The sequence below is a fragment of the Choloepus didactylus genome, chromosome 16 (genome assembly GCF_015220235.1).
Source record: "Choloepus didactylus isolate mChoDid1 chromosome 16, mChoDid1.pri, whole genome shotgun sequence".
Classification (NCBI taxonomy): Eukaryota; Metazoa; Chordata; class Mammalia; order Pilosa; family Megalonychidae; genus Choloepus; species Choloepus didactylus.
In genome coordinates, this window is record NC_051322.1 from 71,559,559 (window position 1) to 71,587,496 (window position 27,938).

The 27,938-nt window shown below is 40.2% G+C and overlaps 1 protein-coding gene across 2 annotated transcripts in view; it reads left to right on the forward strand.

The window, feature by feature from the left end:
- PIEZO2 (piezo type mechanosensitive ion channel component 2) overlaps window positions 1-27,938 on the forward strand; it is a 490,353-nt gene that overhangs the window by 90,129 nt on the left and 372,286 nt on the right. For both annotated transcript variants that reach the window (XM_037806169.1, XM_037806170.1), the window contains exon 2: window positions 2,144-2,239. In XM_037806169.1, coding sequence (XP_037662097.1) covers window positions 2,144-2,239 — 96 coding nt within the window. The remainder of the gene's footprint in view (window positions 1-2,143; window positions 2,240-27,938) is intronic.

Below are 27,938 nucleotides of genomic sequence, written 5' to 3' on the forward strand. Positions count from 1 at the left end.
TATTTTGACCATAGATAATATGTAACCTTACAGAATGAGGTTATAGTACTGTGACACAAAATACAGACAGAGCGTTTGCTGTCAGGTGTGAGGAAGGCTGGGTGCTGAGGGCAGAGGGGTGCAGGGTCTGAGGCATTGCCCCTGGCCTCGCAGGGCCCCCAACATTGGATTGGGGAAGAGTGGTGGCATCGTGGGGACAGACAGTCTCAGTGCAGCTCTGCTGCTCAGCAATGCCACCCATGTATGCCTGTGTCAACGTCTATAAAAAGAACAATGACAAGTGAGGGTGTACTAGTCTGAACCAATCTGCATGAAGTTCATAGATCAGGGCCTGGCAGAGCAAGCCCGTTGGTGTAAGCTGTTATTAATATGAATTAGTGGTGCACAACAGCCGTCGGGATGCACTTCAAAATGATAGAACCATGCAAGTGGTTTTTTATTTGGCTCTTTACACAGAAATTCACAGATCTAGGTGATTTTGCTGCCCAATACACTCCCAACATCAAAAAAAAAAAAAACCTCTCAGGCTAAAAACAAAGAAAAACTCCCATTGATTACATGGTTATTTCGGATAGTGTTCATTGTGATCCTTTTGCACCAATGGATATACTGTACACCTTGATGCACATTGTTCCGATTTGCTAATGCTGACAGAATGCAAAACACCAGAAATGGATTGGCTTTTATAAAAAGGGGTTTATTTGGCTACACAGTTACAGCCTTAAGGCCATAAAGTGTCCAAGGTAACACATCAACAATCGGGTACCTTCCCTGGAGGATGGCCAGTAGGTCCAGAAAACCTGTTAGCTGGGAAGGCACGTGGCTGGCATCTTCTTGCTCCCAGGTTGCATTTCAAAATGGCTTCTTCAAAATGTCTGTGTCAGCTAAATTTCCTCCCTCAGCTCCTGTGCATTCTTCAAAGTGTCCCTCTTGGCTGTAGCAAGCTCGCTCCTTCTGTCTGAGCTTATATAGTGCTCCAGTAAACTAATCAAGGCCCACGCTGAATGGGTGGGCCCACACCTCCATGGAAATTATCCAATCAGAGTTATCACCCACAGTTGGGTGGGTTGCATCTCCATGGAAACACTGAAGGAATTACAATCTAATCAGCACTAATACATCTGCCTACACAAGACTGCATCAAAGATAATGTGTTTTGAAGGGACATCATACATCCAAACCAGCATACCCTGTTTTCTTTTTAGATGGCCTCAAGGCTTTTTCACTCCATTTGCATTCTCTCCTTTACTTGTGTATTCATTTCATTAACACGAGCACCTACTGTGGACCAGACACAGTCCCAGATGCTGGAGGGAGTGGAGATGGCCAGAATTCATTCCCCATCTGCTTTCGTCTGCCACGGCTGCTTTGGCAGGTGCCACCCAGCGGGTTGGCTTGAAGGACAGGGATTTATTGGCTCATGGTTTTGGAGGCTGTAAGTCCCACATCCAGGTCTTCTTCCTGTGTCCGTAGAATCCTGGTGCTGGCTTGCTGCCACCCTTGGGGTTGCCTTGGACCACACCTCTGCCTGTGTCACTTGGCTTCTCCTGCCAGCTCCTCTTTCTTCTGTTCAGTCGTGTGTCTGCCTAGATGTCCTTTCCTGATGAGGACTCCGGCCACTAGATTAAAGCCAAGATGATTCAATTTGGCTTCATCTAAATAGGAGCCTCAAAGACCCTGTTTACAAGAATGCCATGCCTTAACTGATTATAACATCCTCAAAGGCCCTATTTACAACTGTGTGCATACCATGTTTCGTTGATCCAGTCATCAGTTGATGGACCCTTGAGTTGCTTCCACTTTTTGACTATTGTGAATAATGCTACTATGAACGCTGGTTTACAAATCTGTCCAAGTCACTGCTTTCATTTCTTGGGGTATACCCCAAGAAGTGGGATTACTAGGTCTGGTGAGATTTTAAGAGCAGGGTCAATGTATTTAATTCTCCATTTCTCAACATGCTCAACATAGTGATAAACACAAAATAAATGCTCAATTATGACTTTGCAGTTGATATGCCTATTTAGGCAACGATGGTGTTTGATCCATAGATACTTGACAATATCATCCTAAAGTTGTTATGCACCCCTGGTTCTGTTAGCTGTTATTAATGATATCCTCCTTCTCTTCTCTTCAATTACAGCGTGTGCTTTCCGATACAATGGGCTCTCATTTGTCTACCTTATCTACCTCTTGCTCATTCCCCTGTTCTCAGAACCAACAAAAGCAACAATGCAAGGTAAGAGACATTTACTATGCCATACAACAGGGTTATGCAGTCTGGATATGTTGAGCTTCCTAGATTTGTCTTTATCCAATGGAAGGGATGGGATCTGTGGCATGGTTGGTTAAGAACCGCCGTCTGCAACTTGTTGGTGATCCCTGGTTTTGTCACTTTCACAGTGATTTTCCCCCTGTACATTCCTTATTTACTAGCAGGCTTGATAGTGTATCTGGGGTGATTTTGGCCAGTTAAGACTAATTCCAAGGATTATCAATCAAATAAGGTAGATGATGTGACAGCACTGGTATGTGCATTTACAAATTGGACAGCTGGGATGGATATGGTGACCAGTGGAGAAGAAGCAGGTAGTTGGTTTACATTAATAAGCCACTGATCAGGAGAACTGGGCTAGAAAGCAGATTCCAGTCATTACATGATCTCACATCAGTTGGGGTTTGCAAAAGTGTAGATCCCTTCTCCCTGTGCTACAAAACCACAAGGCATTACCAAAGCATGATGATGATGATAGATTTTGAAGCTCTGATTAGGATGCATGATCTGGTTTGTGAATTTATTTCTTTGTTTATTTAATGTCTTCCCTAAGTCTAAAAATTTAGCAACACTGAATTAATTCAATAAATTGTTTTCCAAATGCAATTACAAGAAATAAGAACTATGCCAAATGTCATGGACCTAAGATTACGTGGAAGGGAAAAGAAGCTGTGTTTGACCCAGCTTGGAGTGGTATGGGAAAGGCTCTTGGTAGACGTTGCCAACTCATGTTGGATTTCCTCGTTAATGAGGGACTCTCCAGGAGTTGACCTTGGTTTATGCAGAGCAACAAAAAATGAACTCTGCCTTTCCCACTGCCCCCATTTGCTATCAGATGTAGTCTAGTTGTTATGACAGTGATGCTTCATGGATTTTCCCGTCTCAGGAAGGATCTAAATAATAGTTCAGCTAGATCACTTTAAATCCTTTACTCACAAATTTAAGAAAGGCTGGAGAAATGTGAGTTTAGGCAAATCATCATCAAACCCAAAACCCGTTGTTTATGGATTACAGTCACCACTGCCTGAAGCCTAGAGTTCAACATAAACAAAGAACTTTAAACAGACTGGGGTTTGGCCTCAGAAACAAGATTGTAACCTACAGGCAACTCAAGTTTCATGCTTTTGAGCTCATTTTTCCAAGAAAGAGGGTTATATGCACATTCAGAATAAAATGCCTTAAAATTGAGTACCTTTACTTGTTCAGTGAAATTATTGCTTTTATATTAAGGTGTATCTCCTTATGGTTTTTATTTGGAATTTAGGTCATTGGGATTTCCAGTTTCCTATGTAGGAAAACCCCTGCCCTTTTGCCATCTTCCCAAATCCCCAATCCTGCTCTCTTGTCAGGCTCTCAGTCTTTGTAGGGAAGGGAAGGATGCTTAACTCAAGTGCAAACAATGCCCCTTGCTTCCCGCCCAGGGGCTCCAGGGACTGAGTGATCAGGAAGACATAAAATCAAAAGCAAAAAGCCAATCCTCTATATGTAAAGCAATATCCTGAATCAACCTGCGATGCCGTTTTATGAGAAAGTGTTGCAAGGTTAGTGCACAAACAAAACCCCAGTGCACAGATGTCTGGGATATCCCCACGCACCTTTCAGTGAGTGTCCAAATAGGATTGCTATTATTTATTTCCTCTTTCCTGCAGTACAGTGCCAGGAAGCATGGTGATATGCAACACCATCTCATGTACTTGTTTGTTTATATAATTGTAGAGACTGTTGAAAGGTATCACACATTTATACTGAACATGGGGGTCTCACAATCCATTGAGTTTCTAAGTCTACATTTTGCAATATCTGACTTTAGACATTTCCAGTGGGGGTTGGTCCCAGGGCCATCTAAGCCGACAGAGTAGACATCTGCAAGAGAGATCCAAAAGAGGAGAGCAAGTATAGTTCTTCAGGGAGACTCAAGGTCAAACATACTTGGCTTTTCAAATTCATGTCCAAACAAATTTCTCATGAATCGATAGGAATGTGGATTGGTAAACTGAAGGAACTGCCAGGCACCTCCGCACCTCTTCTTAGGCAGTCATCTGAATTCAAATCAATCTGAATGGCAAAAGATTTAGCCGAAGGGACCAATGGGCCCCTGTGGGCATTACTGGGGCCATGAGAAGATAGCGTGGACACCCCCTGAACTGCAAGTGTGGTGAAAGCCTGTGTGCCTCATTTGATCTATTGCATTTTTTCCTTGTGTGATTATTTTCCCTATAAGCGTACCCTTAGAGGTGCTGCGTATGTGGAGAATTTGGGGGCCAAAACTTAGAGGGCATTGTTCCATGGCATAGTTCTTGGTGTCATCTTAAATATAAATTTCCAGTCCCTCCCCGATCACTGCACGGACTAGAGATGTCAGCTTATAGCAAGCTCAGTGCTTTCAGCAGGGCAAAGAATATCTGAGTATTACCAAGGCCTTCCCCAAGGCTATGACTAAACAGGAGATTTGTTGTACGGCTTTATAGTATCACGTGGTAGAGGAAGGAAGATGGTTGGCAGTTAGTTATATGTGGAAACATTTTCAAATTTTGTTTCTGAACATCAGGATGATGGAAATTGCTTGGACACGTGATCCACTTATCTTACTTGTGGGCATTGCCTGAATGGTGAAGGGTGAAGCTTTACAGAATCATGGAATTCCAGAGTTGGAAGATAATTTAGAAAGTATGAGCGTATTCTGGCAACTGTTGGTGGTGGAATTCCTTCTATAACATTTGTGTTGGCTGGTTGTGTGGTATCTTCTTAAATACTCATGGAACCAGGGAGCTCACTGTCATGCAGGGAAGTCTGTGGTATTATTATACTGTTCTTTCTTATATTCAACTAAAAGCCACCTGCCATAAATTCTAGCCATTGCAACCAATCTAGAGCAATAAAGAAAGGGTTAGGTTCTACAATGCTACTTTACAATAATATTGTGAAAAAATTAATCAAAATATAGGGGGTTCACAGGGGCAAGATGGCATAGAGAGAAGTGGAATTTAGTCCCCTGGACCTGGATCCACTAATAAACAACCAGGAACAATTAGTAAATAAGTTGGAATAACTGTGGGGGGACAACTGTGACTATCCACACATCATACACCAATCTGGATTGGGAGAAATGCCTGAGATCGCAGCATAGAATCTGTAAGTAAAAGCCTGCATAACTGTGCCAGAAGCCCCCTCCCCTCACAGCAGGCTTTGCTGCAGAACCTCGCTGTGCTAGAAACTAGCAGCATTCTCTGAGCAGAGTGAGCGAATATAGCCCAGCTGAGCTCCAACTGGAATTTTGTGGACTGCTGAATACAAGCTGCAAACCCCCAACAAGCAGGCAGAGGCTTTTAGTGATGACTGACCTTAAAAAAACCACAAGACTCCTCTGACCTGGGAGGTGGAGCCCAGAAGACCAGATGTTACCTGTTACTGGCAGTGAATCTGGGGGGCTGTGTACTGACTCCAAAAGGGGGATTTCTGTCCCTTTTTCTCTTTCTCAACCTGAGGGGCTCAGAAGAGAGAGAGTTGCAGCCATTTTCAGTTTCCAGTGCTCTGACCCAGACAGGGGTGGAGATAACAGAGTCAGAAGGACAACAATTCAAATGCAGATGAAAACTCCTGAGGGGTTTATCTTCTGTAAGAGTAAGGAGGTGGGGCACAGCTTTCCCTTCAGAACCAGACCCCCAGAGCCTGGGGGAAAACAGCCAAAACAGACACTGAAGTGGCCCATCTGCTCACACCAGTCTGGAGCGACAGGCTGACAGGAACCACCTCCTGAGCAGGCTAGGAAAAGCACAGTGACTGGAAACCTCATAGAAAAGTCTGTCCTTCCTCTAAGATATACCCTGAATATAACACCATTCTGAGACTTGAACCCATTCTGGTCTGGGAAAATCTGATTGGGGTAACCAAGGAAACCAGATGCCTAGACAACAGAAAACTACAATCTATACTAGGAAAACTGAAGATATTGCCCAGTCAAAGGAACAAATTTACACTTTAATCAAGATACAGTTGAGATATGGTTTCACTTTAATGAAATAATCTATTAAAGATTTTCAAAGAAACATGCTAAGTGAAATCAAAAGCCAAATCAATGAGTTCAAAGAAGATATAACAAAAGAGACGAAGGCGATAAAGAAAACACCAGGTGAATATAAGGTAGAAATTGAAAGGTTGAAAAACCAATGGACAGAATCTATGGAAATGAAAGGCACAACACAAGAGATGAAAAACGCAATGGAGACATATAACAGCAGATCTCAAGAGGCAGAAGAAAACACTCAGGAACTGCAGGACAAGACACCTGAAATCCTACACACAAAAGAACAGATAGACAAAAGGATGGAAAAATATGAGCAATGTTCTCAGGGAATTGAAGGATAGTGTGAAACACCCGAATGTATGTCTCATGGGTGTCCCAGAAGGAGAAGAGAAGGGAAAGGGGGCAGAAGCAATATTAGAGGAAATAATCAATGAAAATTTCCCATCTCTTATGGAAGATATAAAATTATGGATCCAAGAAGCGTAGCATACCCCAAACAAAATAAATCTGAATAGGCCTACGCCAAGACACTTAATAATCAGATTATCCAATGTCAACGGCAATGAGAGAATCCTGAAAGCAGCAAGAGAAAAGCAATCCATCACAAACAAAGGAAGCTTGATAAGACTATGTGCAGATCTCTCAGTAGAAATCATGGAGGCTAGAAGGAAGTGGGGTGATATATTTAAGATACTGAAAGAGAAAACCCGTCAACCAAGAATCCTATATCCAGCAAAACTGTCCTTCACATATAAGGGAGAGTTTAAAATATTCTCTGACAAACAGACAGTGAGAGAGTTGTGAACAAGATACCTGCTCTATAGGAAATATTAAAGGGAGCACTGCAGACAGATAGGAAAAGACAGGAGTGAGAGGTTTGGAGCATAATTTGGATGATGGTAGCACAGCAATGTAAGTACACTGAACAAAGATGACTGTGAGTATGGTTCAAAGAGGAAGGTTAGGAGCATGTGGAACACCAGAAGGTAAGAGGGAAGATAAAGACCAGGACTTTATAACTCAATGAAACCTGGAGTGCTCAACAATTGTGATAAAATGTACAAATATGTTTTTGCATGAGGGAGAACAAATGAATATTAGCCTTGCAAGGTGTTAAAAATAGGGTGGTATTGGGGAAAAATACAATCAATGCAAACTAGAGATTATAGTTAACAGAAACTTTGTATGATGCTTCCTTTAAGGTAACAAAGGCAATATACTGATGCTAAATGCCTATAAGAGGGGGACATAAGGGAGGTGTATGGGACTTTTGGCATTGATGATATTGTCCAACTCTTATTCTACTTTAGTTTAAAAAAAATTAATTGTGGTGATGGATGCACAGCTGTATGATGGTACCATGGGCAATTGATTGTGCACTTTGGATCTTTGGATAATTGTACAGTAAGTGAACAATCTCAATAAAATTAAAACAATATATAGGGGGTTCAACTAAATGACTTTGTAATCCTTTTATAAATCTAAGATTTTAGAATTCTCATTTTTTTTTTCTATTGCAGATCTTAAAATGTGTAATTATCTCTAGGATTATCCCAGTCAGGGTCCTGTCAGAAATCAGGAATCACAGTAGATATTTTAAAAAAGAGGAAATTTAGTGGAGAGAATCATTGCTCAAAGTGATGGAAGAGCTAAGAAGTCAAAAGGAATGCTGGAGCAACTTATGTATTGCAAAGCAGGAAGCCATTTCTGCCCTTGAGCTAGGGGGACTCAAGAGGTGTTATTGGCAGAACTTGGAAACAAGGTCCATCTTGAAGTTTCTAGACCACAGTGAGGGCTATACATTAGGAAGTGAGACCACAATGGAGATCCAGGGACATACCAGAGTCAGAGCAAGAGGGAGAAGTGCCCTGGCTTCTCCTTTCCTTTCTCCCTCCAGCCTACTGCCTATTCCTTCCGTAGGTGCAATTTGCCAAGAACCCAAGTGTCCAGAGAGCCTAAGAACTGCAGTATTCTGGGGAAAGTTAGGGAATGGATTTGGGTGCACACTTCCCTGCTAGTTGTGTGTCTCAAATATGACAGTTCTATGCTAGTCATTTGATATGCAGTTTTATCAAATGGAAAGACTAAAAGGAAAGATCGGCACCATCATCCACAAATCAGGAGGTGGTGGTGGTAGTGATCTTTCCATTTAGTCTTCTATTCACTGGGCACAACATTCCTAGTTACTCAAGGTTATGATTTTAGATGCTTACCAACCAGATTGAATTCCTCTGGATGCTAATCCCCTTGTCAAATCTACCCTAAAATGCTGCAGTGTACTTGATACTTGATGTATTGTGCATAGTGGGTGCTGTGTATGGCAGTTGCTGGTGCACATTCGTCAGCCTCCCCTTTCAGGTCCAGCCATGCAGTGCTGCCTGGTAAAGGCTCACCTATGAATCCTTCCCTGGTAATTGCTTGTGGCTAAAGGGAGCTCCCTGTGGTGGTGTACAGCTATGTACCCCAGAAAAATATGCTCTTAAATTTAATCCATTCCTGTGTGTGTGAACCCTTGTAAATAGGACCTTTTGATGAGGTTCCCACAGTTAAGGTGTGGCCCAGCTGACTCAGGATGGGTCTTAGTCCTATTCGTGAAGGCCTTATATGGAAGGTCATGGAGAGAGAACCCTGAGGGAGCAGCCAGAAGCTGGAAGTCAGTGGAATGCGGAAGAGAAGGGAGAGGCCAGAAGAGGCTGCCATGTGCATTGCTATGTGATGGAAAAGCCAAGGACCAAGGATCACCAGCAGTCAGCTCCAGAAGTCCACAGTCTTCTGGAAGAAAGCATCACCTTGATGATAGCTTGATTTTGGATTTTGAGTCTCAAAACCATGAGCCAATAAATTGCTGTTGCCTAAGCCAACCCTGTTGCATGATACAGGTTTAGGCAGCTGGGAAACTAATATACTACCTTACACAAGCTTGTTCCCCATCACCATCCCAGCCCAAAGGCAGGCTGGCCTCAGTGATTAGTCAAGCCAGGGGTGCCAACGCCTCAGTCTGGAAAACTCTCAAGGGCTATCCTAGCTCCAAAGCTCCCCAGCCACTGAGGCCCTGCTGCAAGAGCATCACAGTTGAACTTGTCCCTCTGCAACAACCCTCTTTCTGCAAGCCCTCCCAGGTGTAGCAACCGAAGCCCTTCCTGCCCTGTGACTCTACTTTGGCACCTGATTCTCGGGAGTCAGACCTACAGTGGTGGAGCCCACAGCAGGAACCATCGTTTCTGACCTTGGATCAGAGGGGAGGTCCTGTGTTGGTGGGAGGCTGGGAGTTCAGGGGTCAAAGGAGACAGGCATGGCGAGGGTTAGGCTCAGTGGCCGACAGCATCTCAACTCACGTACAGCAGCACTGAGATTCTGCCACGTGCTTCAGCACAGGCTTGCTGTGGTTTGGAGTCCCGGCCTGCACCTAACTTGACCTTCACGTCACTTCTTTGGACCAAGCTTTTCTGCTTTGTAAATGGAGGTCCATATTCTCCGGGACTATTAGGCTTTGTGGGACTCTAATGAGCAAGTATGGATTTTAAACAGAATATGAAGTTATCGCACAAATAGTAGTCGTTATTCATTGTAAAATTAACATAGTTTTGAATGGCATATACCTATCTCCACAGTTCTCTCTGCCTGGAATGTCCTTCCTCCAGATTTCAAATGGGTGGCTTCTTCTCTTAATTCAGATTTATCTCAGATGTTAACCACCTTAGAAAGGTCTTCCATTATCCTCCTAATAACAGCTGCCCAACCCCCATTCCGATTTTTAAAAATTTTTTATTATTCATTTTTTAATACTTTTTTTGTGAAATTTAACAGTGATGGCTTTCAAAGTAAGATTGAATAAGTAGTTAGAGAGCAAATTTCAAAGAATGTTATGGGTTGCAGTTCTATAATTTCAGTCCTTTCCTTATCGTGAAATACGTATACAAAAAGGTACTATTTTTCAAAGTATGATTTAACCAGTAGTTATATAGGAAATTTCCAAAGTTATTATGAGCTACAGCACCATAGTTTCAGTCATTTCCTTGTTGTGAAATCTAACATTCATACAAAAAGATATAGCTTTCAAATTACAATTTAACAATTAGCTGTAGAACAAATTTCAAAGGATGCTCTGGGTTGCAGTTCCACAATTTCAGTTATTTCCTTATTGTGATGTATAACATATATACAGAAAGGTGAAAACTTTCAAAGTATGATTTTTTTATACTATGAACCAATTTTATTTTTCTTACACTTATAACTATCTGAAATTATTTGTGTAACCAATGAATAGCCTAAGCTGACCTTGAAGATCACAACCATAAAGCAGTTTCATTTCCCCCATGATTTTCCCTGCAAACTCCTCTGTGCAGTAGATTCTCCCCAGCCAGGGATTGGATTCTCAGTGACACTTGCAGCAAATGCCCTGTGATTTCTTTGGTGCCCCACACAGTCTCACCTCAGTGAGTTGCATCCCAGGTCCAGTGTAAAACTTAAACCTGCACATGTCACTTGAAGGAAAACTTCTCCCCTCTGCTAGTCAGGGCCTGCTACCTGTGGAAGCCGACGTGGGGCAGGGGTCCTAGCTGGCTTTGTCTTGATGTCACCCCAGCTGCCTTGGCCTGCCTCCAGCTCCAACTCGACTACTACTTCCTGAGCTGAGATGAGGAAGTTTCTGGTGACTCCAGGGATCCCACCAGGGTGGGCTTCCCCTGCAGGCTCCCGACAGATGGTTCCCTGCCCACTGTTGATTGAAACCTCCTTTGATCTCTGCTCTCCGTCTCTGATCACAATTCCCATTGATCTCTTGGGCAAAGTGACTTTATGTTGGCTCCAGGCGGGCTGATTCTCTTTCTGTCTGTTTCCTCTCTGTCTCTCTCTCTCTCACACATACATGGACTCACACACCCAAGGACTGGGCAGCAGCCACCCCGTAATGTGCCAGCAGCCAGCGCTCAGCTACCTCCCTCGCCAGCACTTTAGCCTCTGCAAGCACAGGCTGCTGCAACCAGCCTCTCCTCTTGCCCATTGGATTTCTCAGGCAAGAGTCACATACCAACCAGCCCATCATGTGCCGCAGGCTCACAGGGTGGTCTCATTGAAATCCATCTCACTAGGCTTGGAAATCCCTCCACAATATCCGATGCTCCCTCTTCTCCAGCATTAAAGCTTTTATCCCCTCCAGGGGGCAAGGAGCTACCAGTTGCAAACTAATGCCCTTTGCCATAATATTCAGTGGCGAACATGGACATGTTTGCCATCAGTAGCTTCACCCTCATTCTTTCAGGGACTTGCTTGAATTGAGTCAGAGTCCCATTTTAATACATGCATTTACTGCATCTCTTCTCCTTCTACTATGCAAATGTCAAGACTGGCTAGGATTTTGCCTTCTTGCTCACTGCTGCATTTCCAGGACACAGACCAGTCTCTGGCATATCATAGGCATATTCAGTAATATTCATGGGAGGAATGAATGACCAAATGAATGAATTTAGTTCCAGAGTCTGGAGCTGCAGAATTTATGAGCACAGTGATAGCCTTTTGCTTACCTCAGTCTGCATAATAACAGACACCAGAGAATAGTTTATTGCATGCAGTAGGCTTCTGGAAACAGAAGCTTTGGATATAACAGGCTATGGGAGTCTGCCGTTTTTAGATTTGATTAGAATCAGAGGATCAAGAGTAATTGAAGATATTAAGCCTGTTAAAAATGTTTTCTGCTTTCACTTACAACGATGGACATTTTATTAAAGCATAAAATACCATAGTAAAGGAAGTTAACCTTTCCTTGCTGTTTGCCACCAGTGTGTTTTGTATTCAGAATTGAAGCCACACTCCATTAAATTTATCGACTAATATGTAATTAACTTCAGGTGGCCCTCATAGTCCAAACTGATAAGATGTTAAGTTCTGTACAATAGGATTTTTATACCTTATGGTATATTGAGTACAGCAAATGGATCAACCTGGTGGAGGATGTGTATTTTTCTTGTATGGACCATGAGTATTAAAATGTATGAGATGTGGAAGACGACAGCAAGTGCTCAATAAAATCAGCTAATATTGCTATTATTTTATTAGTATCATTAATACATGACATTAATTCTTATTACTTTAAGCATCAGCATCATTCTCATTTGTATGAGTGTAGACAGTCTATGAGAACTTTATTTCCAAGGTTTTTAGTGTGCTGTTTCTTTTTTTTTTTTTAATTCAGTTTTATTGAAATATATTCACATACCATATAATCATCCATGGTATACAATCAACTGTTCACAGTACGATCATATAGTTATGCATTCATCACCACAGTCTATTTCTGAACATTTTCCTTACATCAGAAAGAATCAGAATAAGAGTAAAAAAATTCAAAATAAAAAAAGAACACCCAACTATCCCCCTCATCCCACCCTATTTGTCATTTAGTTTTTATCCCCATTTTTCTACTCATCCATCCATACACTAGATAAAGGGAGTGTGATCCACAAGGTTTTCACAATCACACTGTCACCCCTTGTAATCTACATTATTATATAATCGGTTTCAGGAGTCCGGACTACTGGGTTGGAGTTTGGTAGTTTCAGGTATTTACTTCTAGCTGTTCCAATACATTAAAACCTAAGAGGTGTTATCTATATAGTGCATAAGAATGTCCACAAGAGTGACCTCTCGACTCCATCTGAAATCTCTCAGCCACTGAAACTATTTCATCTCATTTTGCATCCCCCTTTTGGTCAAGAAGATAGTCTCAATCCCACGATGCCAGGTCCAGATTCATCCCCGAGAGTCATACTCTGTGTTGCCAGGGAGATTTACACCCCTGGGAGTCGGGTCCCACACAGGGGGGAGGGCAGTGAGTTCACCTGCTGAGGTAGGTGAACTGAGCAACAAACAGGTACTCAGGGGGAGACTCTTAGGCACAATTATATGCAAGTTTAGCCTCTCCTTTGCAGTAACAAGCTTCATAAGGGCAGGTCCCACGATCGAGGGCTCGGCACATCAAACCGCCAGTCCCAGTGTTTGTGACAACATCAACACCAGTCCAGGTGAGGAAGTCCAACACTTCTGCACCTTCCCCCAGCTCCTCAGGGTGGGGGTTGGGGGTGCTGTAAATATATTTTTTATTCTCTGCCCAAATTACTTTGGGATGTGTCACTATTTCACTCTAACCTATACTAACCTACCGTATCTCACTTCCTATTCAAAGTTCCATGCAATTGTGGTGTTTGAACAAACTGACTGTAGAGTTATACTGTTTAGAAAATATAGATCCTGCACCAAATAGACATCTCTTCCCTTGGTCTCACATGAAAGTTGAAGTTTTAAAACACAGTCAGTTTCAACCTTTACCCTTTGGCCCAGTTTGCCCTAGTCTTAACCAGTGTGCTGCTTCTTGATACCACTGTTTCTGATTTCTTGTAAGTAACATTTTGGCTCAGTTACCTATTGATAGAGAGCCTAAGTACATACATGCATTAATTAATTGAATTCTCACAACAACTTTTTTTTTTCTCCTTTAATATATGTATATATATATTTTTTATTAAATTCAGTTTTATTGAAATACATTCACACACCATACAATCATCCATGATATACAATCCACTGTCCACAGTATGATAACATAGTTATGCGTTCATCACCACAGTCTATCTCTGTACATTTTCCTTACATCAGAAAGAACCAGAACAAGAATAAAAAATAAAAGTGAAAAAAACACCCAAATCATCCCCCCATCCCACCCCATTTGTCCTTTAGTTTTTATCCCCATTCACAACAACTTTTTGAAGGAGCTATTGTTATTATTTAAAAACTATTATCAAAAATCACTGATCAAGACTGAGTTCTAGGTACATGCCTTGAAACTCTAGGACACACAGGGGCCACAGGGATGGGCCAAAATTCAAATTCAGGCCACACAGCTCTCAGACTATGAACTTAACCTGTGTGTTGTTCCAACTTGTGCCCTGTGTGGGACTAAATCCTCTGGGATTTGCAAGGAAAGAACAAAAGGGTCACTTAATGAACATGTATTGGCTGATGGATGAGCAGGCTTTTGGCATGAGGGTCTGGAGGGAAAGGGATGATGAGAATATATTTAAGGGAGCTATTTTAGTATGTACTGGTGCAGATTGATGACATGTGTATGTCATCTAGAAAATACCTCACATGAAGTGTGATTGCTTATTTCTTTCAACAAATATTAATTGAAAGACTACCCTTCACAAAACACTCTGCTTGGTTTTGTGGACACTAAAAAGGTGAAGAAAGCTAAAGTATCCTCACAAACACATTAGATCTTACACATTTTATGGCGTGGAAGATTTTTCAAAGTCATTGTCTTTGGAGACCATATACTTATTTAAGTGATAATCTGAACTTACCTTTTGAAGTTTCCTTAAGAGTTTGCCTTGAATAGGCTCAGTGTTGGAAAACCATTGTCCTTTTAAAGAGGGTCTGATTTTTATAGTGTTTGGATTCAAGTTTAATCGGCGGGGGGAAACAGGTGATCAAATTAATCATATCAATTTTAGGAAAAAAACTAGAGTATTTATTATTTAAAAAATTGGCAGGAGGCCATTCCTTGTATAATTGAGGAGGTTATAGTTTACTTAAATGAGAACAGTGTTGTAGAGACAAATGCCATGACAGATCAACATGGAATGGAGGCAAATCTTTCCACCAAGACTCCTGAATTTATGGGATCTGGCAGGCTGTTATGAAACAAGATTCCCAGATGAGAAGGCAGCATGTGAAGGAAGAATTGATTAACTAGATTTATGCTAAAATCCTGACGACAGTAGTCAGGCAGTGCCCGCTTGGTCAGATGGGAGACTCTGGGGAGATACTTTAACTAAGGTTGAGGGTTATAATAAAAGTAGCCAACTTTTATGTCACATTTGCCATGTGCCAAGCACTCTCTATACATGAACTCATGAAAAATGATATATTGAAAAGATGGAGCCTCCATTCTGCACTGAAAAAAGAAATGTTTATTATAATGTTAACTAGAGTCTAAATGCACTTAACTCAGAATACTATATCATGAGGTTCTAATATTAATGTTTTTTCCTCCTATTAAAGAACGGGTGGGAAATTCAATTAGCAAGACACGTTTTGGCCGATCTGGTTGCCTGTTTTCCATCCGCTGCTCCACTTCACCAGGCCATCCCCCTGTGTCTAGGGAGCTCCTTCTGCAAAGCCAGCATAAGCTCTTGCTTGTTGCATCCACCTGGCCATACAAAGATTCAAAAGTTTTGGTTCTGTAAATGCTCCAAGTCCTGAGTCTTTGACAGTTTATTTCAACAGAGAATTTTGTATCCAACCATACACTCTCAGTAATGATGTTCTAATATATTCATTAAGGTGCCCCGGTCTGGGATGGGAGAGAGACGCATGCCTAACGACAGTGTGGTGTTTGCTATTTGCTGGAAATGGCTTCTGTGGCTTGCTTTGTCCTGCCGACTTAAGTGTGTTTCCATACAGGCTGGAGCGAAGGAGGGTCTTATCCACTTCTTTTTGCACACCATCGTTTACTTACTGGGGGCTAGTGGAAAAGGGATTGCCCACATTACAGCCCACGGCACTTCCCGGGCCACTGTCATCCTCACCCCACAAAAGTAATGTCTTACAAGTATTATCTTCTCATCAGCCCACACAGGGAGATGTTGAGTTTCACACCCACACAAAAACAAACGTTAAGGGCTACAGAGGTGATCGTTGTGCAAAGAATGAAAGAACCAGGCTAAGGTGTGCAATTATTTCCAAGGAAAAAGTTGTCTTTTTTCCCCCAAGGTGGGTGGGGGGCCGGCTTATTTCTGGAATGTTCTCTGAGATTGGACAATACCGCGCTGCCTGAGAACACGGCTCTCAGTGGTGGGTGAAGGGAAAGGACTCTGGACGCCTGTCCCGGCGCTTTGTTAGCTGTCGCTGCTTGGTCGCAATGGCCAGCTTCTCCTGGAGTAGGTGAAACACGGACAGTTGACCCTGTTTTGGCCCAGGCTAGTGAGATTGCAGAAGGACTAACCACAGAACTGCACCTGCCCGCACCTTCAGGTTTGGGCTCCACCTATATTCCACTATGTGCTCTTGGGGAGAAGTTTCTCCTCCCTGTTAGGACAGGAGGGGGTCCCCAAAATTTCTTTTTCTGTTGTTTTTTTTTTCCTAATAAACTTTGCTTTATTCCTTTGAGCAAAGTATAAAAGCTATTTTTATGCCTTGATATCTTTGCTTGTGTTTACAACCAAAAGTTTTTATTAAGAATATTTATTTCTGGTTATAGGGGATTCCTTCCAACACTTGTGGGGTCAGAATTAGAAAGGGGTAGAAAGGGGTCATTGTGTCTTTGGTGACAGTGTTAAGAAAGGGAAAGCTTTGGCAGGCTGAGTTAACTTTTGCAAACTGTTCCCAAATTATCCCAGAGATGACAGAAAAGAAAAAGGTATTTTATTTCTACCCAGCTCTGAACAAGTGTCCTAGTTCAAGAGGAAGTTGTGCCCATCAGAGAGTGTGTGTGTGTCTGTGTGTGTCTGTGTGTGATGTAGGCAACTTATCCTGAGGTTCTTACCCACGATACACTTGGCCAGAATCCCTGAAAACACTCTGAGAAAAGAGTAATGCTGTTCATTTGCCTCCATGAAGAGGCAAAGAGGTCTGTAACTTGTAAAGATGTGTTTAGACGTCAGGGAGGAAATAGTAGCAGATATATGAAACTGCTTGAGTCTGGTTTTTGTTAAAAACACTGTTGGTCTTTATACCATCAGGTTTATTATAACTATGTTTTATTATGTCATAAAGTAAAAGGCAAGAAAATATTTGAGTAAATTATTAGGTATGTGTTTTATCATCAATAGCAGCTTACTGCCAAAAGGACTGCTAATAAAAATAATTAGATGCTCATTTCTTGAATTTTTGAATAAATTCGTTGTAGGTATTTTAGGTTATTGTATCTGTTCTTTTATGAGATGGTACATATTTTATTCAGTCAGTTAGAGGAAATTTCAAGCAACACATATAATTCTCAGTGAGGCAACTATTGGGTCATATTGCTATATTACTAAGGAAAGGATTTCAGAAGTCCCCAATTTTTTGCTTTATTTGGCTATGATAAATGAAATACACAATGTGACTTGACCCTTTATTTAATTACTGTCTGTCATGACAGTGCAGCACTGGGTTCACTCAAATTATTATTTATATGTTGATCAACTCTTCAAGTTACTATGCTTTTGGTTATTCATTTGACAAACGTTTACTGGTGCCTGCTTTGCCAGGCACCTTACTGGGCAATGGGACATGCAAAGGTGGTTGTTAGGTCGTGCCCTTTGTCCTTGGGTTATGACTCCAGCTCTGCCAGTATTAACTGCTTGTCGTCTTGGGCACTTTGCTTAAAATTCTTGGAGTCCTGGTTTTCTCACAGGCCCAGATCGTGGCTTTCTTCCTGGCCAAAATATTAAGAAATCTGCAGAGTGGAAGGTGCATTCGTAGGTAACTAATGGCATGATGTGTGTTGAATAGGTTTAGCAAAAGCTCTAGAGATGGACCTCATAGCTCCCTCCTTACCCTTTAAATTTATTTCCCTTTTAAAAGTGTTCAATTTTATTTTATCTGTGTACAGCATGTTTTTGGAGTCACTTTATTTCAGTGTTTAAAGATGGCTTGCTGCCATTGCTGAAAAAGACTAATTTCTGATTAATTTGTTAGAGAGTGTAGGGTTTTCTTCATGAGTGACTGTCTCTTAAACACACGCATTTGTATTTGTATAGATTCATGCAAAAGAACCTTTTGAAATGAAAACTTTCTTTTACCTTTCAAACTTTGGTAATTATCAATTATAAGCAAAATAAATAGGTAACATATAGTAGGGCTTGCTGTATACGAGGCAGTAGTCACCCATTTAATCCTTACAGCAACCTTTTGAGAGAGAGAGAGGCTATCAGGAGACTGGAAAACGTACAAGGGTTAATCAGTGATTCCCGAAACTAACAATTCTTAATATTGATTTAGTGCCTGAAAGCTTCTAATAGAAATCAGTTATTTACATAAACTCTTCCCTCATTCTACTGTATTTTATTATAAAATTCATATAGATTAAAAATATATGTGGGAAATCAGCTATTTGCATAGACTTCCTTATTCTACTGTATTTTATAAAATTTATATAGAATAAAAATATATGTAGAGATGACACATGCTCTGTCACTTCTCTTAAGACATAGAAGTGGACAATTACTATACTTTAAGCCACTTTTTAGTGTACTTCTTCAGCATAAAGCAGGCAAAAGAAATTAAGTACACTGAGGATATTGATACAAAATATGCATTCTTTTTTTTGTGTCTGGTGAATAAGCATTATTAAATGCCTGAAGAGTGCCAGGCAATGAACTTGGCATTAGATCTTCAAATAATGATAGGACTGGTCCTTTGAATCTTAGTTCATCCTCCCTCCCTCCCTTCCTTCCACTCTACTTCCCTCCATTTACTTTTTTTAAAAATTAATTTTGCCTAAACTTATTCTTGGGCATTTCAACTTGTGACTGTGGTGTACATTTACAGAGTTTTGGGGTAACTCACCAGCAGTTTCTTTAGGCAGAATGGAGCAGGTGTTGTCAAGGGCTAAGAGGTGGCTCATGACTTTGGTGTCTTTGGCCTCTGATTGTGCCCACGCTGCCCAAGTCTGCCCCCCAGCGGCTGGTTAGGGTGAGTTGGACCTTCCCTCACAGTTGGCAGTAGGGTCGGTGAGGCTGTTCGCATGTGTGTGTGTTGTGTGTGTTTGTGCTTGTGTCTGCACTCTGGAGTGGTTCCAAGTCATCAAGATGGCCTCTTCCCTTTGCTTTCCTCCCAACCTGGTGAGCCATCCTCAGTGCTCCAGATCCCTTTGCAAGGGGGTGCAAACCTTTCCCTGCACAATGAAATGGTTTAAATGGCCCATAAGTGCTTCATCATATACTGAGATTGAGGAAGAGGTCAGGTCTTTAAGGGCACTAGAGACAGAGAGAGCAAAGGAAGTGGCTGATGGTGAGGTAAGGGGACAGTTGACTTGGAGATGCCAGCAAATGTGCTTTTATTGAGGGACAAGGACTTCTTGTCCTTGTAGATGTGTTGACATCTCACACTCTTTCTTTGCTTGACAACTACTTGCCAGAGGACTGTGAAAGAGGTGAGGATTCATTGATTGTTTATTGCCAGGCCCATTCAACTGTTGGGTTATTGGGAAGGTCCAAGCATTGATGCAGACAGGGCTGTCTACTTTTTCGCAAGAACAAGTACCTAGCAAACACTTGACCCAAATGAATGAGCTGAAAATGCTGCTGAGGTTCTGACTCTGTGGGCTGCATTTGTCTTTGAAGAGCAGTAACTGATTCTATCCTTCAACCATATGTTGCTCATCAAATATTCAGCAGCTAGAGCTTCTACAAAGGCTTTTTATAGGCTTTGGACCAGCAGCAGGGGATAGGAGGTTGGCTTCTAAAAACTGCTTGGAAACCTGGAATCAGCTAGTTGGAAGGGGAAAGGAGATGGAGTGTGGTTACCTAGGAAATTGAAAAATATTTGTGGTCCAGAAGTTCATGCTGACTTTTTGACTTTGGATGTTACATCCTAACAGAATCTGAAAGAGGAAGTTCCATAATTTATTCATGGGATAACTCTACTGTAGGAAGGTATGGAGTACACTGAGTGGTGGAAATGGATAAAATGTTGATTCATTCATTCACTCATTCATTTACCAATATTTATGGGGCAGCTGCTCTTTCCAAACACTATGCTCTAAACTGATAATACAAAGGTAAGATAGAACAGACATAGCCTTATAATCCAGAAATTTACTGTCTAGTAAGTGATCCTAAATTATAAGTTTAATTTTATAGAATGCCATCCCAAATCAAGTCTAAAGATTAGGGTTATAGTGGCAGAGAAGCTCTAAGGATGAGAGTATATTATATTATTAGAAAGGAATTTCTTAAGTATTGTGGAATTTTCTTTAAGATGGGTTATGCTGCTACAGTTTGGAAAATACGATGGCCTAGGGAGTGCTTCTATGTAATTGTTGCAGCTCTCTCTTTAGTCAAGTGTCCTCTATATCTGATTTGCAATTTAACAGTGTCTTTTCTGAATTTTTTCTTGGAGACCTGGGATTTTAAATTTGGGACACATGTTCTACCTCTGGGAGTGCCACACTGCCCAGTGTTTGCTGTCCTTAGTGGCATGGTGCAGGGAAGCAGTGTGAAAAGCTGGGCTTTGCCTTCGCAGGTTCAATTTTTGAGTTTTTTTTTTTTATAATAATGAACATTTGTTTTCACATTTCACAGAGATTTTGTACATTAAATATAATATTCACAACAATAACTTAAGAGATAAATATTATTATTTTTCCCATTTTACAAATGAGGAGTTGGCTCAGGTTAACTCATCAGATATTACACGGTGAGCAAATGTATATATATATGGCTATATATGTATATGGATATGTAATGTATATTTGTATATATGTATGTGGGTATGTATGTGTATGTGTATGTATACATACCCACATACATATATAATTTTTCTCTTAAGTTTTTTTCTTAATTTAGTATTTTTAATTAGGGAGGTTGTCGGTTTACAGAAAAATCATGTAAAAATTACAGCATTCCTATATAACCCCCTATTGTTGACCCTTTGCATTAGTGTGGTATCTTTGTTACAAATGATGAAAGAATATTAAAATTGTAAGTCCGTAGTTTACATTTGGGGTATTTTCTCCCCACGTACCACCCTATTATTAACATCTTGTCCTATTGTGGTACATTAGTTATAATTCATGAAAGAACCTTCTTGTACTATTAACTATATTTCATAGTTTACAATAGGGTTCACCTTGTTAAACACTCCTATGTTTTAACTTTTTATTTTTATTCTAGTAACATATGTACAACCTAAAATTTCCTCTTTTAACCACATTCATGTATGTAATTCAGTGCTGTTAATTAGACTCACAAGAATGTGTTCCCATCACCACAATCCATTTCCAAACCTTTACAATCAACCTAAATAGAAGTTCTGTACAAATTAGGCATTAACTTCCCATTCTCTACCCCCAACGGAGCCAGCCCCTGTTAACTAATATTCTAGATTCTATCTCTATGAGTTTGCATGTTCAAATATTTCCTATTAGTGAGATCATACAACATTTGTCCTTTTGTGTCTGACTTACTTCACTCAACACTATGTCTTCAGGTTTCATCCATGTTGTTGCATGTATCAGGACTTCGTTCCTTTTTGCACTTGAGTAGTATTCCATTGTATATATGTACTACAATTTGGTTATCCATTTATTGACTGATAGATATTGGGTTGCTTCCATCTTTTGGCAATTGTGAATAATGCTGCTATGAACATTGGTGTGCAAATATCTGTTCGAGTCCCTGCTTTCAATGCTTTGGGCTATATACCTAGCAGCAGGATTGCTGGATCATATGGCAATTCCATTCTTAGCTTTTGAGGACTCACCAGACTGTCTTCCAACAGCGGCTGCCCCATTTGACGCTCACACCAGCAATGGATGTGTTCCTATTTCTCCACATCCTCTCCAATCATTTATAATTTTCTATTTTTTTAATAGTAGCCATTCTAGTGGGTGCAAAATGCCCATTTTTTAACTGGTTTGTTTGCCTTTTTATTGCTGAGTTGTAGGATTTCTTTATGTATTCTGGATATTAAACCCTTATTGAATATGTGGTTTCCAAATATTTTCTCCCATTGAGTATGTTGTCTTTTCACTTCAGTGATAAAGTCCTTTGATGCACAAATGTTTTTAATTTTGATGAGGTTCCATTTATCTATTTTTTTCTTTTGTTGCTTGTGCTTTGGATGTAAAGTCTACAAAACCATTGCCTAACACAAGATCCTGAAGATGCTTCCCTACATTTTCTTCTAGGAGTTTTATGGTACTGTTTCTTATATTTGGTTCTTTGATCCATGTTGAGTTAATTGTTTTATATAGTAGAGAGATAGGGGTCCTCTTTCATTCCTTTGCATATGAATATCCAGTTCTCCCAGCACCATCTTTTGAAGAGACCGTTCTTTCCCCATTGAGTGGACTTGGCAGCCTTGTCAAAAACTGATTGGCCATAGATGTGAGCATCTAATTCTGAACTCTCAATACAATTCCATTGGTCGATATATCTATCCTTGTGCCAGTACCATGGTCTTTTCACCACTGTATCTTTGCAACAAGCTTTAACATCATGAAGTGTGAGTCCTCCAACTTCATTCTTCTTTTGAAGATGTTTTCGTCTATTCATGGACCCTTACCCTTCCAAATAAATTTGATAATTGGCTTTTCCATTTTTGCAAACCAGGCTGTTAGAATTTTCATTGGGATTATGTTGAATCTGTAAATCACTTTGGATAGAGTTGACATCTTAACAATATTTAGTCTGCCAATCCATGAACATCCTTCCGTTAATTTAGGTCTTTGATATCTTTAGCAATGCTTTGTAGATTTCTGTGTATAAGTTGTTTACATCCTTGGCTAAGTTTATTTCTAGATATTAGATTCTTTTGGTTGCTATTGTAAATGGATACTTTTCTTGATTTCCTCCACAGATTGCTCATTATTAGCAAATAGAAACATGACTGATTTTTTGCGTGTTGACCTTATACACTCCTACTTTGCTGAAATCGTTTATTAGCTCTAGTAGCTTTTTTGTAGGTTTTTCAGGGCTTTCTATATGCAAGAACATGTCATCTGAAAATAGTGAAAGGTTTACTTTTTCATTTCCAGTTTGGATGCTCTTTATGTCTTTTGCTTGCCTAACTGCTATAGCTAGAACTTCAATACGGTGTTGAATAACAGTGGTTTCAGTGGGCATCCTAGTCTTGTTCCAGATCTTAGAGGGAAAGCTTTCAGTCTTTCATCGAGTATGTTGTTAGCTATGTGTTTTTCACATATGCCCTTTGTCATGTTGAGGAAGTTTCCTTCTAGTCCTAGTTTTCTAAGAGTTTTTATCAAGAAATAGTGCTGAATGTTGTCAAATGCCTTTTCTGCATCAATTGAGATGATTGTGTATTTTTTCTTTTGTTCTGTTAATGTGGTGTATTACATGAATTGCTTTTCTTATGTTGAACCATCCTTGCATACCTGGGATAAAACCCACTTGACAGTGGTTTATAATTCCTTTAAAGTGCTGTTTGGTTCAATTTGCAGGTATTATGTTGAGGATTTTTGCTTCTATATTCATTAGAGAAATTGGTCTGTAATTTTCTGTACTTGTAGTATCTTTATATGGCTTTGATATTAGGGTGATGTTGGCCTCACAGAATGATTTAGGTAGTGCTCCCTTCTCTTCAATTTTTTGGAAAGAGTTTGAGCAGGATTGATATTAATTTTTTCTTGGAATGATTGGTACAATTCACCTGTAAAGGCATCTAGTTCTGGGCTTTTCTTTGTTGGGAGGTTTTTGATAACTGATTCAATCTCTTTACTTGTAATTGGTCTAGTGAAGTCTTCTATTTCTTTTAGAGTCAGTGTAGGTTGTTCCTGTGTTGCTAGGAATCTGTCCATTTCCTCTAGGTTTTCTAATTTGTTGGCATAGAGTTGTTCATAATATCCTCTTACGATCCTTTTTATTTACATGGGGCCAGTGGTAATGCTCCCCTTCTCATTTCTGATTTTGTTTATTTGTGTCTTCTCTTTTTTTTCTTTGTTAGTCTAGCTGAGAGTTTGCCAATTTCATTGATCTTTTCAAAGAACCAACTTTTGGTTTTGGTAATGTTATTGCTTTTTTACTCTAAATTTTGTTTAATTATGCTCGAATTTTTTGTTATTTCTTCTGCATTTCTTTGGGTTTATTTTGCTGTTCTTTTTCTGGTTCCTCCAGGTATGCTAGGTCTTTCATTTTAGCTCTTCCTTCTTTTTTTAATATAAGCATTTAGGGCTATAAATGTCCCTTTCTGAACTACCTTCACTGTATCCCATAAGTTTTAGTATGTTGTGCTCTTGTTTTCATTCATCTCAAGATATTTACTGATTTCCCTTTCACTTTCTTCTTTGACCCACTTATGTTTAAAGCATGTTATTTAACTTCCATATATTTGTAGATTTTCCAGTTCACTGGCTGTTTTTGATCTCCATCTTCATTTTATTATGATCAAAGAAGATGCTTCATACAATTTCAATCTTTTTAAATTTATTGATACTTTCTTTATGATCCAACTTGCCATCTGTCCTGGAGAATGATCCATGTGCACTTGAGAAGAAAGTATATCCTACTCTTTTGGGGTGCAGTATTCTGAGTGTGTCTATTAGATTTAGTTCATTTAGCATATTACTCAAGTTCTCTGTTTCCTTATTGCCTTCTGTGTAGATGTTCTATCACCCATAAATTTTTGTATCCCAATTATGGATCCAAGTGTGCCCTAATTCTGGAAAGGCATGAAAGAAATGTTAGCAGAAATCTTGAAGAATGTTAGTACTAGCATATCGACAAGACAGTTTTCATCTTACAATAGCATTATTTTATAAAAGGGCAGTAAACTCTTTGCCTATTTTAGGACGTATATTTACTTAGAGAATATGGATTCTTTATTCCATGAATTCATGGATTTTTCTTAATCTCAGTTCTTGCTTAACCTATAGATTTATTCTCTCTCTCTCTCTCCCTTTTTCTCTCCTCTTTCCACACACACAAACAAGACTTGATCTCCAAAAATAATATAAATTATATATAGTTTATACACATATATGTATATATAATCATTATCATTGCCAGATAAAATAAAGGGTGGCCAGCTAAGTTTGATTCAGATAAACAACAAATACTCTTTTAGTATAATTGAGTCCCTAATTGTGTGGGATCTGCTTTTTCTAATAATGTGATTGGTTTTTCATTTGAAATTTAAATTTAACTGGATGTCCTGTATTTTTATTTGCTAAATCTGGCAACCCTAATAACCATACATATATGCTATCTATGTATGTGGTGTTTTGTGTGTGAGTGTGTGTGTCTTTGTGTATAAAGCGAGGAGATATTTCCTCCCTTTTCAAGTTATCATTTATGACTCTGGGCTCCATAAGATAAGCATTTCTTAACTCTGCTTTTCAGTTTAATGCAAAATGTTGAACTCTTCTACTGACTGTTCGTTTATACAGAAGTAGTCTAACAACAAATATATTGGAAATTCGATCAGGCTGGGATTATAGTTAGCTCATTCAATTTGTATCTGGAGTGTACTCCCTTTTATATGCCAAAACAATTTTTTGATCAAATATCTTTTGGGCTTAAAGCCAGCTTACTGATAAATCTAAAACTAAGTTATCGGCAGATTCTTCTCTGAACATGTATTTTCTTAACTATAAATTAAGTTTAACTTAGAAGGGAGGTTAGAGTCCATGAGTTATTTTATTAGTGTGAGGTACATATTGCCATTTTACAATGTACTCAAAATGCCATTGGTTTTATTTCCAGCATTTCTTTTTTTATTGCCTTCCATGGTTTTATGACATCTGAGTGACTTCTCCAACAAGCACACACATCCTGGCAACAATTATCGTTGCCTTTCTAATCAGGAGCCTCCTCCCAGGCTCTCAGGCTCCGCAACCCTTAAGGTTGAAGGAAAGTCCCTGTCTGCTGGACAAAGGCCATTCCTCCCCTCCCTGCCCACCCTCTCCCATCACCCCGGCAGATCTGTCTCAGGCATCATCATTTCCACGATGCCATTTTTCGGTGGACAAGCTACTGACTAATCATTGGTGTTGTTTATTCTCTCACTGGTGAGTCTGGGGATGCTTTCATTGGAGAAGCAGCAAAACTTCCTCTTCCCACACTGGCCATTTGAAATGTGGCCACACCGGGTCAAAGGGGAGTGTGTACAAAGTGCTCGTCACTGTCCCCAGCCAGGAATCGTATGTGTGGGGTATGCAGGATGCTGTAGATTCTGAGCTGTAAAGCCCTTGTCTGGCTTTCTCCGAGGACCTTCCTTCTGAGAGTTGAGGGGGCAGTGGCTGGGACTGACACACAGTGATCCTCTGGGAAATCTCCAGTGCAGATTGCTCGGCATTTCCCTTTGTCAGGAGCAGGTTGTCGGAACAGAAACACATTTCCAGCTGCTAGGGGAGATGGCAAGAGGGTGCCCCATCTCACCTCCTGTAAGCTCTGCAAACACTACAGAGGGGCAGCCTCCTTCCAGGAAAGACTGTGGGCTTTGAACCAGCAGCATTAAATAAAAGTAATGGTTAGAGAATGCTAGCAAACGAGGAGCTCAGGTAAAGTGGTCACCTGGGCAAAAGCAGCTGGGATGTTGCTACAGTGGGCAGAGAGAGACGATCACTCTTTGTGCTTGGTCTTACATATGATTTTTGATGTAGCTAAATCTTGTACTAATTGGCCATATGGATATTGAGTGAACAGACGTTATTCTATTGGTGACTTAGATGAAGAAATAACACAGTTTAAGTTGCTTATAGACTTTTTTTAAACTCAATTTTCCAAATATTGTAGCATTCACATTTTTTTCTAAGTTGTATGAAAGCAACAATGGTGTGTCATGTTTTCTCACATTAAGAAGACCCATCCAATTGACATATCAGGAAAAAGATGAACACATTTAGTCCAAACACAAAACGACTGCAGATGTGGGGAGATAATGCGGTAAAATAAACAATAACTAACACTGTGATTTCCTCCAGCTACAACTATTTCGTTTAAAAGCCCGCTGACCTTTGGAAACAATGGAAGTGGCTGTGTGGAACTCAGGATGGATTCTATAGAGCTGCTTTTCCTTTCCCAGCGAGGTTTTGCCCATTCATAAACTCACTGTCAGGCCTGGTGAGCTCATTCTCTTCCCTGATCTGCACAGACCTCGAGCAGTTCCTGAGCTGACAGTTTAAGACTCTTTTTCTTAGGGCTTTGTGACTACGTTTGGGGAACTTGTGAGTCATGTGGTGACATCTGGTTACTGGCTGCAGGGCAGTTTCTCCAGACTCCAAATTGTGCATATTTTGCTTATCCATTTCTCTCTAGGGTTCGTGGGCAAGTAACTCCACAAAATCATGTGTGGTGCTTTGAGCAATTTAATTTGGAGGCAAACCATTTAATGATTCAGGTTTTGGGATTTTTTTCGGGTTTCCCACCTACCACGTACTACCCAAATACCGAAAGCAGACTTTTCCTACTTGCTTTTAGAGCTCCAGAAAACATGCTAACATCCTGGGTTGTGCATCTTCTACACAGAGAGGGGGCTCACTGCCACTAGGGGGAGCTGTTTTGTCCCAGAGTGTCTCAAATGTAGTATTTCAAGGACTTTCAGATAACTCACTCCATTTAATTGTCCTAATTTATACTTTTTTTTTTGTAGAAAAATAAAGCTATTTTAAATATTATTTTTAGTGTTGGTATTTTCTGGGTTTTGAATTGTGACAAATCAAGAAAGATTTTGGAAAGAAGACTCAAAGAAACCAACTCCCTTAAGAACTCACTGAATGGTAACACCCGATTGTGCTTTCTTTCCACACTGAGGATGTGGGCTGATCACCAGAGGGCAGGAGAAAATATTTCAGAAAGAGGAGTTCACATTGTAAGTATAAAGTTTGAAAGCAACCCTTCTATGCGGGTGCATAGATCTTATTACTATCAGCTCTTCTGTTTTCTGTAGGAGCGACATAATCCTGAAAATTACATAGCATTC